Here is a 23,176-nt window from a genome sequence, read left to right as displayed (position 1 = left end):
TTAAGGAGTTCTCTTGCCTCAGCCTCCCAGGTAGCTAGGACTACAGGTGCCTACCAAAAAGCCCAGCTATTTTTTTGTTGTTGTTGCAATTGTCATTGTTGCTTTAGCTGGCCTGGGTTGGGTTCAAACCCACCAGCCTCAATGTATGTAGCCAGAGCCCTACCCACTGAGCCATGGGTGCCACCTGAAGTTAATTTTTCTTATAGCTCAAAATCTTTTCAAATAGAAAACTTCATTTAATACAGTAATGCTCTGTCTCTCAAAGGTTTAACTATTAAACATGAAAAGGTTTTTTTTTTGTTTGTTTGTTTGTTTGTTTGTTTTTACCTAATGCCACCTGGAGACTGATGCTCTTCCCCAACATCTGGAAAAAAAAAAAAAGCAAAAAAAATCCATTATTTTTATGTAGATATATTTTCTCTTACATCTAAGAGATTCAAAACAAATTACTACATGAAGTAACTATACAAAGGAAGAATATCTGCAAATTGTCCAGAAGAAACTCTATCTATGCCACCACATCCATCCCTAAAATCTAAGTGTTTAGGTACCTCTTCCAACATTACATTTAAAATAAAAAAATAACCAGTTATAAGTAATCATACTCTATTAGCACCATACCATAATCAAGCTGATCTGTATTTGGTTCTGACTTGCAAATGAGCTGCAATGAACCAGTCTTGGACCGAGAGCTTCGGGTGTTCTCCGTCTCACGATGGCGAGAGACAGATGTTCTGCTACTACTACGCCAGCCCCGACTTGGTCTCGTTGCAGCAATAGAAACTTCCTGAGCGAGGGCAGAATTCTCGTCGTCGTCTTTCTCTTCCTTGGGATCTAGATAAAAACATATACTATTTCTTTAAAGTCTATAGTCAACCAATAACCATCTCTAGGTACCTGATAATTGTCAACAGTCACAGAAGAGAATAAGTTAAATAGTTTTTAAACAAAGAAGAAAAACCCAAGATTTTTACTTAAGAGAAAAAACAAGGTAAGAGGAAAATTAGATAAAACATACCTTTAATGTCATCACTCTCTAGAAAAATTACTTCATTTTGCAAAGCAGTAATTTTATATTGCCTTCCCTACTAAAAAGTGCAATGCTAATTATGTAATACACCCAAGTAATTCAGTTCATAGAATTCTAATCTTTGGAGCTAAGCTTGAAAAAACTACATTAAGCGGTCCCAGAAAGATGACTAGAACCACAGAGGCACTAAAAAAAAAACCTGTAGAACTAGATGTTTCAACAGCTAAATGATCCTATAAGAAATTACTAAAGAGGAATTCCATAACAGGAATGCCTTCCCTTGACTCTAATCAATTGTTTTACATAGAACTATACTATGAATTTGAATTACTCTATAGAGCAATCCTATGGCATATCAAAGGCCAACTCTACTGTTCCTCTGTTTGTTATCCTATGATATCTGCACACGAGCACACAAACAAAATGTTACTGTTACCCCATATTTCTTCATATGTAAGGGTGAATGAAGACAGGCAGATCATCCTCTCCCAAATAAAAAATAAAAAGTTAACATTGGAAATTGGCTATCATACCACAAGTGGCTTGGAAGTGAGCTCGTTTTGACAATGGAAGACTGTTTTAAATATTTCAGAATGGTAAAGTCTTCAAAATAAAATAAAATTCAGTTCCTAAGACCAAAACATCCAACTACATAAAAACAATTTTCTACATGGTAAAATCAGCTACAAGCAAAGCGTAACAATTGAATAGAAAAATGAAACCTCAGTAAATACATAGCTTTCAAATGCACAAACAACATAAAAAGCTCAATCCATTCCTAACAAGAGAGGCTCAAATGAAAACAATAGTGTGGTATAATTTTTTACCTATCATGTCACCAATGATCCAAATGTTTGACAACACATTAGTATTACCAAGGCTATAGGAAAACAGGATTTCTAATAGATAGTTTGAATGTTAGCAAAACCTCTATAGAGGATAATTTGGCAGTATACAACAGTTATTGGTGCTCAATAACTGACCACCTATTTAGTTCACCTAATTTTCACAGAGTGGTCATGCACCACCATGTAGAAAGGCCTAGTATCCTACTTTGACCACCTCTGTATGTTGACCAGTTTACTATAATGCCTTGGGTGGTCAATTTAGAGATTCTATTGCATAGGGTGTCCATAAAGTCCACTTTATATCAAAATTATAAATGCCTTTACTTTCACATAGAATTTTACTAGAAATTTATCCTAAAAATTATATGCACATTTATAAAAATAACTTACGTATAATTTTAAAGTAGTAAGAGTCAAAAACAAAATGTGTGGACACGTGTAGGATGTAACACTTCTGAAGGATATATAAGAAATTGATAATACTCTAGGGAAAGTCTAAAAATATATCCAGTAATTTCACCTCTAACAATCTACTCCAGGAAATAAACTAGCCCATGTAAGTTTACCAGAGCATATTTATAATAGCAAAGAAGAGAAACAACTAACCCTCTGTCAGTGAGAAAGTGTTTTAATAATGCATGATATATTACCATGAAGAAATACTATCTAGCAAGTGGCATCTATAAAGAATGGCACAGAATTGTTGGCAAAATAAGTGTTTTTAAAAAAGACACAAAACAACATATACAGTATGCCAATAATTTTGCTTAAAATTCTAAGTGTAAAAAATAGTTTCTTGGGCAGCACTTGTGGCTCAAAGGAGTACGGTGCCGGTCCCATATACCAGACGTGGTGGTGGTTCAAACCCACCCCCAGCCAAAAACTGGGAAAAAAAAAAAAAAGTTTCTTCTACTATGGACCAAAGTGGTGGCTGAGAGCTACTTTATCTTTAGCTATATTGTTTTAAAGTATTATGAAAATATATTTTAAAGCAATGGAATGAAATTAGTGCCTTTCTCATTCTTCTTCTGAGCTATTTTAATTATAAAATCTTAGAGGCAAAATCTTAAAGACCATCTAATCTAAGTACAACTCGGTAAGTTAGGAGACAACTTGTTCAAAAACACAAAGTTAGATAAGAACACCTAGATACAGAGACCATGTTTTGAAATTAATAACCAAAGACTTTTATATCTAGGTCATGACTATTTTTAAAAGAATTTCTTCAAAGAGAGCAAATTCAATACATTATATGAAGTACAGCATTTAAAAGAAAGAAAAACCTTTCTTTTCCTAAATCCAGCTCTACCAAGTTAGTGTCTTTGAATCTACTCCATAACCTCTCCTACTCAATGAAGCTTTTTCTTCTCCAGGATAAAAGAAATGTATACCAGGCAACTTCCCAGAATGGTCTTATCCAATCTGATGAAAACAGCTTATCTGTATGAATAAAGTACAGTACACTGGCCTATCTTATTGAATACCACATCTAACCCCCAAAACTCTAGCCTTAAAAATATATGTATTATAAAAAGCAATGTCCAGTGTGTGAAAGCAAAAATGCCCCTCCACAGAAACACACACAAATGAACAAAATGCCCCTCCACAGAAACACACACAATGAACAAAACACATGATGAACAAAAACTATCAGAATTAGCGCTACAGAAAGACTAGAAAATATTTTAAAGGTTTACAAAAACCAAGGTTTATAGAATCAAGAAAGGTAAGGTTTATGAATCAAGAAAAAAGTAAGTTCAGCAAGACATTTTGATTACAGACCAACTCATAATTGCCAAGTCATGGAAGCAGCTTCCAAATGGCCATCAACCCATGAATGGATTAACAAAGTGTGGGATTTGTATACCATGGAATGCTATTCAGCCATAAAAAGATGGAGACTTTACATCTTTTATGTTTACCTGGATGGAGCTGGAACATATTCTAAGTATCTCAAGAATGGAAAAAAAAGTATCCAATGTACTCAAAACTACTATAAAATCAATGTATAATCTTCTACATATATTCATATGAATGATAAAATACAACTATAGTCCAGTGAGGAGGAGGGGAGAAGAAAGACAGGTGGAGAGGGGAAGGCGGGAGGAGGAACATTATTTGATGGGACCTCACCTATTGCGCACAATGCAATGGTACATTTCAAAACTATTAAGAGTATAAATGTTTTACCACAACAAATAAGTGAGGTGACGGTTATGTTAATCAGTTTGATTTAAGCATTCCACATTATATATCAAATCAGCACATTGTCCCCCATAAATGTGTATAGTTATGATTTAATAAAAATTTTAAAAGCCTGTAATCCCAGGTACTCAGGAGTCTGAAGGTGACAAAGACTCTGTCTCAAAAATAAATAAATAAATAAAAATTAAAAAAGACATTTAAGAAAATCTCAGTAGTATCATTTGTTGAACACAAATTAAAGTAACAGAGCCTTTAGAGACCACAAAGATCTTTTAAAAAAAAAAAGGCTCTAAGAGTTAAAACAGAAATCACTGACAAAGAACTTAAAGAAATGAGAAAAACCATGTTTCAACAAACACAGACTACCACTAAGCATACCAACATATGAAAAAGAGTTCCAGAAGAAGAACAGAGAATGGATATAAAAAATACTAAAAGAAACTTTGGGAGGAAACTTTCAACTTTAATAACAACTACACATCCACACAAACAAGAAGTAAACTAAATGAAAGCTACCAACACCCAGATATATATATTATTATCAAACTATCAAAAGCCAAAGAATCATGAGAACAGCAACAAGTGACTCATTGGGAAAAAAAGATTTTTCAATTCTTATCAGAAATCATGTAAGCCAAAAGGCAGTGAGATGACATATTTAAGGAGATGAAAAGTAAAAACTGTCAAGAATTCTACGGTTGGCAAACTGATCCTTTAAAGATGAAGGAGAAATTAAGACATTACCAGAAAAATAAAAACTGAGTTTGTTGCTAGTACATCTGCTCTACAAAAAATGCTTTTTAAGGTTTCCTCCAAGCTGAGCTAAAAAGACACTAGATGGAAACTCAAAGCTATAATAAGAACACTGGTAAAGGTAGGTAGTTACACAGTCAATAGAGAATAGTATTAATGCATTTTTGGTTGGTAAGTCAACATATTGGGACATGGCCTAAGGGCATCCTTATCATTAATTACTTTAAATGTAAAGGAATTAAACTCTCAAATCAAATGGCAGAGAAAAAGCAAATGGATTTTTTTTTTAAAAGACCCATTTATATTCTGTCTGTAAGAGATTCACTTAAGATCCAAAGACACAAATAGGTTCAAAATAAAAGAATGGAAAAAATATTTCATGAAAATAGCTAAGTAAAAGAGAGCTGAGATGATTAATTAGTTTCCTGGCACTGCTGTACCAAATTACAATAAAACTGAATAAGCTTAAAACGATAGAAATCTATTCTGTCATAATTCTGAAGGCTATAAATCCAAGATCAACATGGTAGCAGAGCCACACTCCCTCTTATACTATGGGTAGAATCATTCCCTACCTCTTCCCAGCTTCTGGTGGTGGCCAACAATCCTTGAATTGCAACTGCTAACTTCAATTTTATTTCTGTCATGACATGGTGGCCCCACCCTTCCCACCCCACCATGTGTCTTGTCTCTGGCTTTTCTCGTCTTACAAAGACATCTGTCATGACAAGGGCCTACCCTAACTAAGTGTATAAACCCATCTTACTTAATTATATCTATAAAGACTATGTCCATTTAAGTTCACTTTTATTGGTACTAAAGGACAGAACCTCAACACATGTGCAGTGGAACAAAATTCAAGTAGTAGTAGTCTACATCTTCTAGCCCCCTAAAATTCATGTCTTTCCAATATGCAAAACACATGCACCTAATTGCAACATCCCAGCATCTTGATTGGTTTCAGCATCAACTCTAGGTCCAAAAGCTTAACTAAGTTATCACCAAAAGTCTCATCATCTAAATCAGGGTTGTTCAACTTTTTGGTTTCTGTAGACCACACAGATGAGTTGTCTTGGGCCATGCATTAATCACACAAACACTAATGAAATCTGATTAGTAAAAAAAACAAAAAACAAAGGTCCACACATAATTTTCATGATATCTGCCACCACAGGTAAGCAAGAAAGTCCTCACATAGTAATCCTAATTATGTAGCTGCCCATTCTGACAGTCTTTTAAAATAGTCAAGCAGGTTCAAAGTTTGCAACCACTAATGCAGAAAATGTACCAATCTAAGTAATAAAATGTCTATGGGGTTTTTTTGATGTTTTTATTATAGAAATAAAAGAAACGTAAGCAACATAAAACCAGTGGGATATTTGACATTGTATTTGAGAAACTAACGCATCAATATCTGGTTTGGTGGAAGTAGTTGCAATTCTCAGTGAGTTCTCAAGGTGTCATCAGATACTTTGACTCTAATTTTACTCTCAATGTACTTCATTCTTGAAAATAATTGCTTGCAAATTAGGTGCCAACGAAAACTGATGACATTAATAAGGCATGATTGTGAAATGAGGGATTTTGTCTCTGAGAAGATAGGACATGTAAAAGTCTAGTAAAGAGACATGACCAAATTTTTCTTTAAGTTGAATGTCAGATTGCAGCTCTACACATTCCATTTGAAGATCTGCAGGTAACATATTTTTGTCAACTGAAAATGTAGCTGCACATGCATGAAAATACTGTTTCCCCTGGAAATCGTGAAATCTGTTTTCAAATTCCTGTATCAAATCGAAAAGCAAGGCTACATATTTTTTGCTGTTCACAGGACTGTGTTTAGCCAACATGTGGAAATGCATAAAAGTCCTATCAGTTTCACATGGAACGCTATTATGGTTTGAAACACTACTGATAAGTTGGTTTTCACCTTGAAGATGCATGTATAGCTCATTTAAATGAGTGGTTAAAAATCCACTAAAAAGTTAAATCTGTAAGCCAGTTTTTATCATCTAGTTCTGGCACAAACTAGGTTTTTAATACCATCAACAACTCAGTAACACTGAGTTGTAAACGAATCATAAAACTTTTCAACATTTGGCCTCAACTTAGCCATCTTACTTAAATGATGTCACCATGGTCAGCTTCAATACTTTGAAGGAATTCCTGATGATTCAATCCCTTGGCCCTTAGGAAATCCACAGTCTTGGTGATCTGCATGATGCTGTACATTTTTAAAGCTTTTGTGCATAAATTTTCTCAAGGTACTCTCAATGATACTTAATTAAACTTGAATTTTGGGTGGCAACTGCATTGTCTTCTATTAATTTTGTAAGTTCTTCTCTTTTACCTACCATCACCAGGGTGTGATCAGCAACTACACCAGACATGTTGACAATGGACAAAGCAAATCACGTTAACATATTTTTTAGTGTTTCAAATAATCTCTTGGTTCAGTTGTGTCTTTTAATGGCACACTAAAGAAACTATTTCTTCAGTGATATTGTATTTGTCATCAATAACTCTAATAAAAATGGCAAGTTAAGCTGTATTTGCAACATCAGTGATGCTATCCATCATCAAAGCATAAAATTTAAAATTGGCAGCTTCACTCTCTAAATTTCTTTTGAGAGATTTTCCATTTTCTTCAATTCACCTGGCTATAGTCTAGTGAAACAAACCAATTTTAGAAATATCCCCCTTTCTTTCAGGGCAAATTATATCTGCCATGCTTTCCATATACTGCTTAATCAACTCACCAGCAGTAAATGGCTTTGATTGCTTCTTGCTATTAAATATGTTACCATATAACTAGCTTTCACAATGGAATTTGTCCAAGTTCTAACTTTCTTTCTTTTTTTTTTTTTTTTTTTTTTTTGCAGTTTTTGGCCGGGGCTGGGTTTGAAGCTGCCACCTCCCGCATACAGGGCTGGCGCCCTACTCCTTTGAGCCACAGGCGCCACCCCCAAGTTGTAACTTTTTAAGAAAACTTTTTATTGAGAAGACATTTTTTTCAGTTCCACTATTTTGTCCTATTACACAACCTTTCACACACACTGAATTTAGCAGCATGTTAAATTATAACCCCTTTATAACCCCCTGTATAACACGCACTGAATTTAGCAGCAGTTATAAATTATAACCCCCTTATAACCCCTTTTGAAATTATATAAAGTTTCTGAAAATTTGTACAAATTAAGCAGAGTGCCTTACTGTTTGCCTCTATCTACTTTTCATTGAACAATCTTCCTTCATCCATATATATATGTAGAAGCCATGCTGTGATTTATTTATTTGAGACAGAGTCTCACTTTGTTACCCTCAGTAGAGTGCTGCGCTGTCATAGCTCACAGCAACCTCAAACTCTTGGGCTGAAGTGATCCTCTTGCCTCAGTCTCCCCAGTAGCTCAGACTACAGGTGCCCAGCCCCACTACTTTTTAGAGATGGGGTTTTGCTCTTGCTCACACTGGTCTCCAACTCATGAGTTCAAGGAATCCACCCATCTCAGCTTCCCAGAGGGCTAAGATCACAGACATGAGCCACTGTGCCTGGCCTCCATGCTGTGATTTAAAAAATACTAATAGATAAGCAACTATGTTGACTTCTATTATGAAAATGAATTGACAATATAGAAAGCAAGGTTTGCACCCTTCCACATCTTGGCTGCTTATACGGGCAAAGCAAAGAGCCAACTATGAAGCACAACAGGTGATGTACAAGGTGCTGCCAAGGAGTGGAAATGCCCTCCATTATCAAATAAAAATGTTTACATGACTTCTTAACACATTACAAAGGTAGACTGAAACATCACTGATAATTGCTGCCTCAGCAAGTCACCACAAGCACACATAATGTCTAATGGTGTCAATTTTGACTATCTGCACTAAGATAACACAATGGAAGTCATACAGCACTATAAAACTGAAGACACACATGGATACAAATAATGAGAGTGTACATGATTATTTTATGTAACACTGTGACATGACATTGTCATCTACCAAAGTTCACACTTGTGAATGTAAAAATGAGTTCCACCAAAAAAAAAAAAAAAAAAAAAAAAATCACACATGAAAATACTCATGGATTTAAGTAAATTCACGATTTTGTGTTGGGTGGTATTCGTGGCCATCTTGGGCAGCAAGGGGCCTGCAAGTTGGACACCCTTGAACTAAATCATTTAAATCAGTTATATGTGAATGAGACTTGAGGTATGGCCCATTAAGAAGCAAGATTCCTCTTCAAAGGTGGATCTGGGAAACCAGAAAACAAGTCATCTGCTTCTAAAATACAATAGTCTGATAGGCAGAGAATGGATATTTCCATATCAAAAGGGAGAAACTGGAAGAAAAAAGGGCCATGGGTCCCTGGCAAGTCCCAAACCTAGCAAAGCAAATTCCATTAGATTTTAAGGCCTAAGACTAATCCTCTATGGATCAATGCTTTGTACTCTGGGCCCACTGGGGCAATGGTGCTGCCCTCTAGCACCAGGTTGTCTTATACGACCTGGCTTTCGCATTTGTGGCTCTATTCTCAGAATCATTCTTTATTTAATCAGTCCACTCTGGCGGTGTTTCAGCTGTTATAAAATTCTTAAAAACCCTGTCAGTCTCTCATGTATTTCATAAGGTCTAAGCCTCCTAACAAGAGAATTCTCCACAGATATTTCCTGGATAATTGCATCTCCACTCTGGTAACTGCTGAGATGGTTGATTGGATCCACAAGTCACATACCTAATCTCTTTAGAAAACAACTGTCCAGTCATAGCCTTGGTCCTACTACCAAATATACTATCTGCAGAGACTGAAAAATTTCCAAATTATCTATTGCTGATTCCTTTTTGCTAAATAATCCATTCCTCAGTTTATCTCTTTCCTTTCACATTTTAGTATAGCAAAGTACAGAAATGAGAAACCAGACTGCACCTTTACACTTTACTTGGAAATCTTAGCTAAACATCCAAATTCATCACTCACAATGTCTACTTTCCACTCCATGACAGAATAGAATTCAGTCACATTCTCTGCAACTTGTAATAACAAAGATCAACTTTTATCTCACTATCCAGTAACATGTTCATCATTTCCTTCTGATGCCTTCCCACACTGTCTTTAACATCCATATTTCTGACAATCTTCTGTTTAAGGTTACCTAGGCTGCTTTTTCAGTCAAGCACCTCAGAAAATACCCAGCCAACATCCATTAAGATATTTTGTTAACACCCACTTCTAATGCCAAAACCTTGTTAGTTTCCTAGGACTGCCATAATAAATTACCACAAAGGCTTATTACCCTACATCCATTTTTAAATGTTACATACATTTTAAATGTTACCTGAGCCAGGACTTCAATATCTTCTTGGGAAAGCAATTTAAACTAAAAAGGTGGTCCTACTAATACCAAACAAAATACATTTCAATTCAAAGATGGCTACCAGACACAAAGAACACAATATAACACATAAAGGCAATCAACTTTGAAGATATAACATGAACTTATACATAGCCAATGGACCTCCAAAATATATGAGGCAAAACTTGACAGAATTGAAGGGAGAAATAAATAAAAATGAAATAATAGTTGGAGACTTCAACACCCCTCTTTCAATAATAGAACAACTTTCCTCATTTATATAGCAATAAGTAAAGAAGAGAAGAACCAATCAAAAGTGCAATAAAAAGTTACAGGAATCGAGCAAAACTGTAAAAAAATTAGACTTAACAGCCATCTATAGAATGTTCCACACAACCTAATACAGAATCTTCTCTACATAGTACCCCAGGGTAAAGCATATGCTGGGTCACGAAATAAGTCTCAATAAATTTTAACAGACTGTGATCATATAAAGCATATATATGTTCTCTGGCCACAACAGAATGAAATTAGAAATCATTATCAGAAGGAAAACTAGAAAATTCACAAATATGCGGTAATTAAATAAGATGCTGTTAAACAAGCAATGGAACAAAGAATTCAAAAGGAAAATTGAAAATAAGAATAAAGCATATCAATACTTAGGGACCACAGTAAAAGAAGTATGCCAGGGGAATATCTACATTAAAATAAAAGACAAAATCACATGCCTTAATCAATTACCTAACATCATCCCCTAAAGGAACTAGAAATATATATATATATAAAGAACAAAGTAAACCCAAAGCTAGTAGAAGAAAGGAAATAAAGATGATTAGAACAGAGGTACGTGAAATATAAAAATGAAGCACCAATACACAAATATCTATAAAACCAAAAGTTGATTCTTTGAAACGAGCAAAAAAAAAAAAAAAATTCAACAAACTTTTGGCTAAACTAAGGGAAAAAAGAGAGAAGACCCAAATTACTAAAATTAGAAATCAAAGTAGGGACACATTACTAGTGAAATAAAGATAATAAGAACACAGTGAACAATTTTATACCAACAAATTCAATAACCTAGAAAATAAACCTCTTAGATACGTAAATTACCAAAAAACAATTCAAGAAGAAATAGGAAATATGAATGTATATTTTAAAAGCAGACAAACAAATCTGTAAATAATAACCTCCCAATAAAAAAGACCAGGAATAAATGACTTCCCTGGTAAATTCTACTAAACAAAGAATTAGCTCCAGGGTTTTCTCAAACTTTTTCAAAAAAATAGAAGATGGAATACTTCCCAACTCATTCTATAAGGACAGAATTACTGATACTAAAGCCAGAAAAAGACACCACAAGAAAACTATTAATACAAGCCAGTATCCCCTGCAAACCAAAAGTAGCAGCATATTGAGATTAAACATTATGATGAATTGGAACACACTGCAGGATTATGAAGGTGGCTCAATACACACACAAAAAATGTAATACCTCATTAATATAAGAGAAAAAAAGCACCATCATCTCAATTAATGTAGAAAAAGCATTAATAGAACAAGGAGAAAAAAACACAATCATTAACTAATGTAGAAAAAGCATGTGACAAAATTAAGCAAACGTTCATGATTAGAACACAAAGCATGTTAAGAATAGAATGGAACTTCCTCAACTTGCTAAGAGACCATTTATAAAAATTCCAGAGCTCACATTATACTCACTGGCAAAAGACTGGAAGTTCTCCCTAAGATTAGGAACTAGATGAGGATGTCATCTTTCTTCACTTTTATTCAACACTGTTCTAAAAATGTTCTAGCCACAGTAATTAGGCAAGGGAAATAAAAAAGGCAACTGAATTGGAAAGGAAGAAATAAAACTATATTTCTATTTGGAGATCAAATAGTTTCACATATAGAAAATTCTAAAAAATTCATGGAAAAACTATTAAAGGCAATACAAAAATTCAGCAAAGTGACAGAATATAAGATCACCTAAAATTCAATTGTTTAAATATATGAGCAATGAACAAAAAGAAAATTAAGATGATAATTCTCCCATTATAGACTGAATATAATCCCTATCAAAATCTCAGCTTCTTTTTCTGCAGAAATTGACAACCTGATCCTAAAATGCATATAAAAATCTTAAAGACTCAAATTAGCCAATACCATCTTGAAAAAAAAAGAACCAAGTTAGAGGACTCACTTTGTTCTTCCCGATTTCAAAATTTTACTGCAAAGCTTCAGTAATCATTACAGTGTGGTATTGGCATAAAGCACACTCAGACCAATGAACTGAACTATGAGTCTGGATATAAACCCATCCAATGACTTTCAGTAAGTCTGCCAAGACCATTTAACGGGGAAAGCACAGCTTCATCAACAAATGGTGCTGGGACAACCAGATATGCATATGCAAAGAACGAAGTGGACTATTTTTTATGCCATATATAAAAATTAAGTCAAAACAAATCAAAGACCTATTTAAGAGCTAACACTAAAATATGTTCAGAAGTGATGATAACCTACAGAATGGGAGAAAATTCTTGCAAATCATGTATCTGATGAGGTCTACTATCCAGAATGTATAGTTTTTCAATCCAACAACAAAAATAGAAACCCAATTAGAACATAGGGAAAGGACTTGAACAGATATTCCTCAAAAGATATACAAATGGCAAAAGTGTACACAAAAAGAGGCTCAACAACAGTCATTAGTGAAATACATACAAGACTACTTCGCGCCTACTTTTTCTGGCAATGGAAGCCCATTCACTGTCTATGAAGAATGTACCCTGCTTTGTAAACTTTCTTACTCTGTAAACCTTTCTCTTTGTCAATAAACCTTGGGTCATGCTTGCTTTAAAAACATAAAAAGGAAAAGGACAAGTGTTGGCAAGGATGTAGAGAAATTGAACCCTTGTTCATTGCTGATGGGCATGTAAAATGAAGCAGTCACTGAGCAGCACAGTTGGCATGTCCTCAAAATCATGAACACAGAATTACCATTATGACCCAGCAATTCTACTCCTAGATACATAAATCAAAAGTTAAAAACAGGTATTTAAAGAAATACTTATATGTGAAATGTTTACAGTACCACAATTCACAAAAGCCAAAAACATGGAAATGACCCAAATGTCCATTAATCACTGAATGGATAAACAAAATGCCACATATAAACATAACACAATTTTTTACTCAGCCATAAATAGGAATGAAGTATTAATACATGCTACAATATGGATGCACCTTACATCCATACTAGTATACAAAACACTATACAACAGACACCAGATACAAAAGTCACATACTCTATATGATTCCATAAAATATCCAGTATAGGTGAATTCATAGAGACAAAAAGTAGATTAATGTTTGTTGGGGTTAGGGGGAGGGAACAGAAACAACAACTTTTAATGGTATAGGGATTTTCTTTGGTGGTGATGAAAATATTTTTAACAAGATAGAAGTGATGGTTGTATAAATAGGGTAATTGTACTAAATGTCGCTGAACTGTGTGTTTTAAAATGATTCATTTTTGATCATTTTTATTTAGTTTTTTGTTACATGAATTTTACCTCAAAACACACACACGTGCACAAAAAAGCACTGTCAAGTTTCTAGAGTAGAAACTGACAAAAAAGGATAACCCATACGTTAACATAAGCAATCCTAACCTGATAAGAAAACAACCAAGTTTCTTCTATGTGGTACTTCAAAGAAAATTTCTAGCTGTTTTTCATAAATAGTTAACCGAGGTTCCTTGATATATCAATAAAAAAAAAGAGAAAAGGCCACAGTACTGATAGCTTCAGTGAAAGAAGATATCTGAGAAGTCACTACCAGAGATACACACAGATCGGTAAATACAACTATAGTTTGTCCTTCAACAATACCGTTTTTCAATGGTGCAGGTCTAGTCATCTCTGGATGTTTTTCAATAAATACATTGAAAAAAAATTTTGGAGGTTTGTGGCACGTTGAAAAAACTGGTTACCCATATAGCCTAGAAATACTGAAAAAAATTAAAAGATACGTGTATGTCATGAATGCATAACTATATGTAAATACTAGCTTATCATTTACCACAAATCTACTATAAAGTTAAAATCAACCAACATTTACATCCACAAAGACAGTCTTACAGACTATCCATGGCATCTTCTACAGTTGAGAGAAATGTAAAAAAAGTAAAAATATAGTATAAAATCCTAACTGCACAAAACTAACTGTAGTATGTACTGTACTACTGTAATAATTTTGTAACCAACTCTGGCTGCTAATCCAATGAATGCAACTGTGTTGAGTATTCACTTAAAATGCTGAGGAAAATCATCTCCACATGAGCAGTTGTCTTTCCAGGAAATTGAGTACTGTAGTAAAAGTGATCTCTCACAGTTCTATCATACTTTGCATGGTATTTAGTGCAATGCTGTAAAACTTGAATAACACCATGAGACCCCTATAAAGTGCCACTAGTTATGTTGCAAGTACTCCCAAGAAGCAGAGAAAAGTCCTGATAGTATAAGAGAAAGCTGAATTGTGTGATATGTACCATAGGTTTAGACCTGCACATGTGGTTGCCTGCCAATTCAAAATAAATGAATCTGGTGTAAAGAACCACTGTAAAAACAAAAAATAAATTTATGAAGCTGTTGCTACAGCTATGCCAGCAGGAATGAAAACTCTGAATTTTTTGTTAAATACCTTTTTATCTCATATTGTAAAATGCAGTTTGTATATGGGTGCAAAACTACTATAAGAAAGGCAAACCTATAGACTCCAATATGATTGGAAATAACAGTTACTATAATATATGAAAACTTAAAGTAAAAGAAAGGTAAAGAATCTAGAACTAGAGAATTTAATGCCAACAAATGGCTTGATAATTTTACAAAGAAAAATGTCAAGGTAATAGGAGAAACAGCTTCTGCTAACCAAGAGGCAGCAGACCAATTCCCAGATGCCATTAAGAAGAAAAACTGCCTCAAAGTTTTTAATGCAGATATATGTGCCCTATGCTGGGGGGGCAAAAAAATGCCACTGAAGACATTATTAGTTAGAAGTGAGCACCAGGACAGAAAAAGATTCTACTGTTTTGTGCAAATGCAGCTGGGTTTATGATCAGGACCATCCTTAGCTATAAAGCTGCTAACTCTCCAGCCTTGAAAGGAAAAGATAAAAACCAGCTGCCAGTTTTTTGATTGTACAAGAAAGTCTGGTCATGACAATCATTTTTCAGATTGGGTCTATTGATGCTTTGTCCCTGAAGTCAGGAAGTATCCTTAACAGTAGGGGATTGCCTTTTATTTATTTATTTATTTATTTATTTATTTTTATTTATTTTGCAGTTTTTGGCCAGGGCTGGGTTTGAACCTGCCACCTCCTCCAGGATATGGGGCCAGCCCCCTACTCCTTTGAGCCACAGGCGCTGCCCTATTTATTTTCTTTTTTTAGGGATTGTCTCTTAAAGTTAAGTTCTGATACTTGACAATGCCTGTAGGCACCCAGAATCCCAAGAGTTTAACACTGAAGGTCTTAACTTGATCTACTTGTTGCCCAAACACATCTCTAATTCAGCCTCCAGATGAGTCATAAGGATCTTTAAGGCACATTACACTTAGTACTCTATGGAAAGGACTATCAGAGCTATGAAAGAGAATCCCAAGAGAGAGAACATCACAAAAGTCTGGAAGGATTATACCACTGAAAATGCCATCACTGTTATGAAAAATGCCATGGAAACTATCAAGCCTGAAACAATAAATTCCTGCTTGAGAAAAATGTTGCACGAGCCTCTACAAGATTTACAACACAGCCAATCAAGTAAATTAAGAAAGAGATTGTTGATATAGCAAAAAAGATAGAGGGTAAAGGGTTTCAAGATATGGCTTTCGGAGAAATTCAAAAAGCAATAGACACCACTAGAGGAATTAACAGAATATAACTTGTGACGGCAAGTGTTTCTGAGCCAGTAACAATGAGGAAAACTATGGAGAAAAAGCAGTACCAGAAAAGACAATTTGACCCTAGTTATTCAAGAATGCTTTTCACTTCTTTTAGGACATGGATCCTTCTAGGATATGGGCCCTGAAACTAAACCAAACGGTGGAAGAAGGATTGGTACCACATGGAAATACTTTTATTAGAGAAATGAAAACACAAAAGTCACACAGAAAATATAATGTATTCCCATAAAGTTGCACTGCTTCTCCTTCCACTTTATCCACCTCTTCTGCCTGTCACCTCTAAAACCCCAGGATCAACGCCTCCTCTTCCAAGTCCTCCTTAGTGTATTCAACATGTTGACAACAAGGTGGAAGACCTTTATCAAGAGCCACTTCCACTTAATGAACAGTAAATACATTTTTTTTCCTTATGGTTTTCTTAATAAGATTTTTCTCTAGCTTGCTTTATTATAAAAATATAGTATATTATATATAACCTACAAAATATGAGTTAATCAAATGTTATCAGTAAGACTTCTGGTCAACCACAGACTACTGGTAGTTAAGTTTCGGGGAAGTCAAAAGTTATCCGCAGGTTTTTGAAGGAGGTTGGCGCCCCTAACCCCCATGTTATTTAAGGGTTAAATGTACATTCTTGAAAGAAGAAGAGATAAAGTAAGAGTAGTTGACACTATGAATTAAGGTGATAAGAGATTAACACTACTGGTAGGAATATTTTATTCTAAAGTGTACGTGATTCACCTCAATCCAACAGCCAAGCAAGCTAACTCATTAAAATCCAAAAGATGAGAGCCATTTGATTACATAAAATACTTCAAGTTAGAAAAGCTATTCTAATATAATCAAAGCCAGTATTTGATCACTGAGCAAAACAGGTGGTAGCTGTGAAAAAACCTAAAGATTTTCTCATCCACATTTTTTTAAATATTTAAGTTTCTTCTGGGAAACCAACAAAACTTAAATGTTTATTAAATACTAGGCCGACATAGTATTTTTTCCCATTTCTCTAAATTTAGTTCTTATAACCACATCAAATTAATTCTTCTTATCTTTACAGATGAGTAAAACAAGTTACTGACTTTACCAAGCTCCTAAGTTGTAGAGCTGAGAACTGAACTCAGGTATGTCTAAGTCCAAAGTCTATATTCTTCCTACTGTACCACACCTAACCACACAGAAGAGGTGAGAACACACCAGTGCAAAGGCCCAATTCAGTTATGGCTTATTTTTACTTAGCCTTGGGTACAAGTATCTAGAGAGGGCCCTACCTATACAATAAATAGACTGTAAAAATTATTTCCTGAAAGTAAGTATTTAATATAAAACTGAATGCGATATTTCCTCATGTTTCAAAACAGAGAATTAAAGGAATTTTTTTTGTATGTGTTATTAAAAACTAGAGAAAAGGCCAGGCACAGAGTCTCAAGCCTATAATCTTAGCACTTTGGGAGATGAAGGCAAGAGGATCACATGAGCCAGGAGTTTGAGAAAAGCCTGGGCAACATAGCAAGACTGTGTCTCTACAAAAAACAAAAACATTAGCTGCATATGGTGGCACACACTTGTAGTACTCGATGCTTGAGAGGGTGAACTAAGAGAAGCACTTGAGCCTGTGAATTGGAGGTTGCAGTGAGCTGTCACTGTGCCACAGAGTAAGATCATAAAAGATAAAAGACTCTATCCTCCCCCCCCCCCCAAAAAAAAGCCAGGAGGGGAAAAAGCTGTAATTTTCAAACTTTAAAAAATTAAATAGACCGGGTGTGGTGGCTCAGGCCTGTAATCCTAGCACTCTGGGAGGCTGAGGAGGGTGGACTGCCTGAGCTCACAGGTTCAAGGCTAGCCTGAGCCAGAATGAGACCCCATCTCTAAAAATAGCCAGGCATTGTGGCAAGTGTCTGTAGTCCCAGCTACTTGGGAGGTTGAGTCAAGAGAACTGCTTGAGCCCAAGAGTTTGAAGTTGCTGGAAGCTATGACACCATGGCACTCTACCAAGGGTGACAAAGTGAAGACTGTCTCAAAATAAATAAATAAATAAATAAATACTTTTTTACATTCCAACCTGGTTTATTCATTTTTAAATCAATAATTTAACAGTATTGTTAAAAGTATATGTTTGTAGTTATACTTAAATACAAGATTTTTCTTTCTTTTCCTAATTATCTCTCACTATTTACAAAACCTACGTATGTTTCTATTTTCTTTCTTTTTTTTTTTTTTGTTTCTATTATTTTCGTTACCTATTTCACAGCAGACTTTAGCCACCAGAGCAGGTAAAAAGTAAAGGACAAAAATAATAACATCTACAAAACTTCTACAGACAATATTAAAAGTTTAGGGCAAAAAAACTAGAATCACAACGTAATACCATTAACATTTAAAGTAGAGACATTAGGTGAATTAGTTTTGTCCCTTAAAAACATTAAATATTCCTGAACTCTGAAGGATAAAATAAGTAGTAGCTAGATGGCAGAGAAGAGGAAAGGACAGAGTACATAAATGTCCTGAGGTAAGTAGTAAAAGATCAGTATGACTGGAGCAATAAAATAATAACAAACTGTCATCATTTATCGTGCTGAGGAGAAAGGAAAAAGTCTAAGAAAGTTCTTGCAGTATTTTGGATCTTATCCTAATAGGCACAGAAAGAGCTGGAGTAGAAAGGTGACATAATCAGATCTGCATTTTCAATGTTCAGTTGGGCTGCAGGCTACACAGTGACCTAGGTAGAGGCAAGAGTAGATGCCAGGTGACCAGCTAAACCTCTATGGCAACATACTAGGCAACAAATAATAGTTTTTAAAAGAATTAAGAATGCTGGAGATGGAAAGAATTAGAGATAAGAGAAATACTTAGGAGACAGACCAGAGTTAAAGAATAACTTAACAAAAGGATAGAAGGAGACAGAGATGGAGGCCACATATTTTGGTTTCCTAATTTCTGACTTAAACAATTGACAGATGATGGAAACACAAAAAAAGATCAGATGTTTGTTGTTGTTTTGAGTAGACTACTAGAGTGATATGAGTTTTACTTTGGGTATGTTGAGATTGCCGCATAAACTATCAATAGACCTGAAGTTTAGAGAACAGGGTCTGTGCTACATATATAAAACTGGGAATTAACAGTGCATAAAAAAACCTGCTATGGTCTAGATTTAACTTGGTCCACATAAAATGAATCATTTTCAGTATTTACAAAATGTGTTGTTTTTAGTTATTCCTAATGTTTGGCTTCTTCACTGATTTTTCTTTTCCAGCAACAGTTCAGAATTGCAAAATACCTATATATTAAAAAGAACCAAAGTACAATCTGGCTGTGTTCAAATCACTCTATATGGTGCATGAAATATATATTCAAGTATAACACTGATACTGAAGATATGTTTAAGAAATAAAAGAACAGGACAGTGCAACAAAATCAGAAAAGTAAAGAGATTTGGGAGATAATACCATAGGAAGAAATGTGGCTACTTAAGGAGGACTGTAAACAATTCATCTGGATAAGTATCATCTATACCAATGGTCTCCGTCTGACCTTTTTGGCACCAGGGACCAGTTTCATGGAAGACAAATTTTTCACAGACCTAAAGTGTGCAGGGGTGGCTTTAATATGAGTATACAAGCGACTGATTTATGATCTCTGTGCAGTCAAACCTCTCTCCCAGTAGTCATCTATATTTGCAGATCTCCCCAGTGCGAGCATCACCACCTCAGCTCTACCTCAGATCATCAGGCATAAGATTCTCATAAGGAGTGTGCATCCTAGATTCATCCTAGATGCTAGCTATGCCATACAGGATTCATGCTCCTACAAGAATCTAATGCTGCCACTGACCTAAGGGGTGGCAAAGCTTAGGAGGTGATGCTAGTGCCACCACTCACCCGTGCTGTGTGGCCTAGCTCCTAACAGAGACTGGGAACAACAGATCTGCACTGTAGAGGCCTTGGATCCAACCCTCAGAAATCTGAAGTTAGGCAGCAGAGAATTTCTGAAAGTTACAAAGAGTTACCTGACCCAAGAAGAGATAGATTTCAGACTGTATGGCTGACTAATAAGAAAGAGGGGGAGATGGTTTGAGAGATACAAATTAAGAACCAGCTGGAATGCAATTGTAATAGCACAAAACTACTAACGATAATAAGGGATTTACTTAAAATTATAATGAAAATAAAGTTGATTTTCTCACTGAGGTGGGATGGGGACAAAATGAGCAGACCTTGACCATGAGGCGATGTAGAAATAAGAAAGATAGAGGTTTCAAGGATTGCTTGACTTCTGACTCTACCATTCCACTAAAATAGCTATTGTTAACGTCCCTGTGTCTTCCTGTATAGTCATGTATACTGCACAACATTTTAGTCCAGGGCAAACCTCATATGTGACATGATTATCTCAGACGATTACAACGAAACTGAAAAATTCCTATTGCCTAGTGCTGCTCTAGTGCAATGCATTACACACTTGTTTGCGGTGATGCTGGTGTCAACAAATATACTGTGCTGCCACTGATATAAAAGTACAGGAACACAACAATGTACAGGACATAATACTCAACAAATTCTCCATGACTAGTGTATGTACTTTCTATATTTTACTTATTACTATTATTTTAGAGCATAATCCCACTGGTGCTCTTTTGTCTGGGCCTCTGGTGGCTGATGGGGGCAGTAGCTACCAGATAAGTTGAGGGAAGAAACTCACAAAACAACAGATAATGTGATGTTTTGATCTATGTATTAATATACACATCGTAGAAGCACTCAAGCTATTTATCAAAGCCATCACCTCACCAACTTTTTTTTGTAATGAGAACATTAGAAATCTGTATTTTTAGCAATCTTGAAACACACAATATGTTATTAACTGTGATCACCATGCAGTGCAAAACGTACTCCTCCAGTCTTAACTGAATCTTTGTACCCTTTGATCGTTATCTCCCCCTTTCTGACATTCCCCACTTGACCTTAATCTCTGGTAACCACCTTTTGACTGTTTTTATGAAATTGACTTACTTAAATTCCACATATAAATGAGATCACTCAGTATGTCTTTAACTGCCAGGCTAATTCCACTTAGCATAATATCCTCCAATTCCATCCACATTGTTCCAAATGAGAGAACTTCCTTCTTTTTAAAGGCTATATAGTATTCTATTATGTAGATACAGTACATTTTAAAAAATTCATTCATCGCCTGATGGACATAAACCAATAGGGAAATTCAAATTAAAGCCACAATGACCTTTCATCTTATATGCATTATAATACCTATTAGGAAAAGGTGAGTAACAAGTGTTGGCAAGGATGTGCAGAAAAGAAAACTTATGTACACTGCTGGGATGTAAATCAGTACAGCCATTTTGGAAAACAGTATGGAAGTTTCTCAAAAAAAGAAAAAGAATTATCCTGTGATCCAGCTACCTCATTTCTCAATATATACCCAAAGCAATCAAAGTCAGTGTATCAAAGAGATGTCTGCACTTCTATTTCTATTTCAGCATTATTTACAATAATATGCAGCAACCTAGGTGCCCTATGGATTTTCAACTTGACAGCCCCCATAAATGCATGAGCTAGTCATTAAAATATGTCTACCTCTGCATTTTCTATTGATTCTGTTCCTCAGGTAAGCCTGGCTAATATAGAAGACAGTGGTTCTCAACCTTCCTAATGCTGCAACCCTTTAATACAGTTCCTGTGAGTCGACCCACAGGTTGAGAACTGCCGCTCTAAGACACTGAGAGTGGTTTACAGAAAAAAAAAATTCTTAAGACTGGGTTTTCTGGAATTGGTTCTCTAAACTGATTACATTTAAAGAGACTAAGTCCACGGCATGATGTGGCACTAGAGATAGGCAATTATCACCAATGGATACTAATCAAATACTTATTAAGGGGCAAGGTTCTGGCAATCATGTATTTGCTTCCTTAGAATATTTTGGTCAAACTAACAAGTATAATGAGATTAGCTAGTTGTTCCTAACTAAAAAGCACAGAGGTGCAGAAAGAAAAGAAAATTCTTAGTTAGGATTCAAATTCCTAGTTAAGTGCCACAAAAATGACCTCAAAGTTTCTATGTCCTTCAGGTTACTGAACTTAAAAAAAAAAAAAAAATTGTCTGCCCTGAAAAATATAGCTGCAGAGCTGAGACTGCTGACAACCAAATCCAGACTGAGTCTCCCCAAGGCTTGGAAACAGCCACTGCTAAATCCAATCTGCTAGCAGCAGAAACCAATACTGTGTCACTGATATGGCACCATCCCTGGGGGTGATCAGCCAGCTACCTGGAGGCAAGTTCACTACACCAAAGAGGCACTATGTATACCAATTTGTCTTCCTTGCAAGCAATACTTCACATATGCAATGCAAAACACATATCAAGTCCATTTATATAAAATGTGCGTGTGTGTAGGAGGGGGAGCAAGTCTATAATACAAAATAGATTAATCATTGCCTGGTACTGGAAGTGAGACTAAGGATTAACCACAAACAGGCATGAAAGACAGCACTGGGGTAAAAAGAAAGTTTTAAAAGTGGATAGTGATGATAGCTGAGCAATTTAGTTTATCAAAATCGCTGGACACACTTTATGATGTGTGTTATACCCCAATAACATATTTAAAAAATGTGCACCACAGCACTACTCATAAAGGCCTAAACTGAAAACTACCCAAATGCCCATCTATCAACAGTAAAATGCAGAAACTAATATTGTGTATATTCCCACAATAGAATACTATATAGCAACAAAAACAACAATGTACAAATACAGTACCTCTTTCAGAAAATGATGAGTACAAGCTTTACACACAAGAGTAATAATATACTGCACTATTCCATTTATAAAATTCAAAACCTTGTGAAACTAATGTATGTTATTTAAAGTCAAAATGATGGTTGCATGGGTTGACTTAAAGGGGTACACAGTGTTTCTGGAATGCTAATCATAATCTACTTAAGCTGAGTGATGCTTACATGACTAGGCTCACTTTATGAATATTTACAAGGGTCCCCATTTT

The 23,176-nt window shown here is 35.3% G+C and overlaps 1 protein-coding gene across 2 annotated transcripts in view; it reads right to left on the bottom strand.

Annotated features, from left to right (window-relative positions):
* The window catches only part of ZFP91 (ZFP91 zinc finger protein), a 43,930-nt gene that overhangs the window by 7,994 nt on the left and 12,760 nt on the right, over positions 1 to 23,176 (bottom strand). For both annotated transcript variants that reach the window (XM_012812456.2, XM_003801359.3), the window contains exons 3-4: positions 622 to 834; positions 328 to 364 (exon numbers count right to left, since the gene is read on the bottom strand). In XM_012812456.2, coding sequence (XP_012667910.1) covers positions 328 to 364; positions 622 to 834 — 250 coding nt within the window. The remainder of the gene's footprint in view (positions 1 to 327; positions 365 to 621; positions 835 to 23,176) is intronic.

The sequence above is a fragment of the Otolemur garnettii genome, unplaced genomic scaffold (assembly GCF_000181295.1).
Source record: "Otolemur garnettii isolate 467f Iridium unplaced genomic scaffold, OtoGar3 scaffold00209, whole genome shotgun sequence".
NCBI classification, from domain to species: Eukaryota; Metazoa; Chordata; class Mammalia; order Primates; family Galagidae; genus Otolemur; species Otolemur garnettii.
Note: the sequence above shows the minus strand (reverse complement) of the source record. Positions and strands in the feature narration are given on the sequence as shown.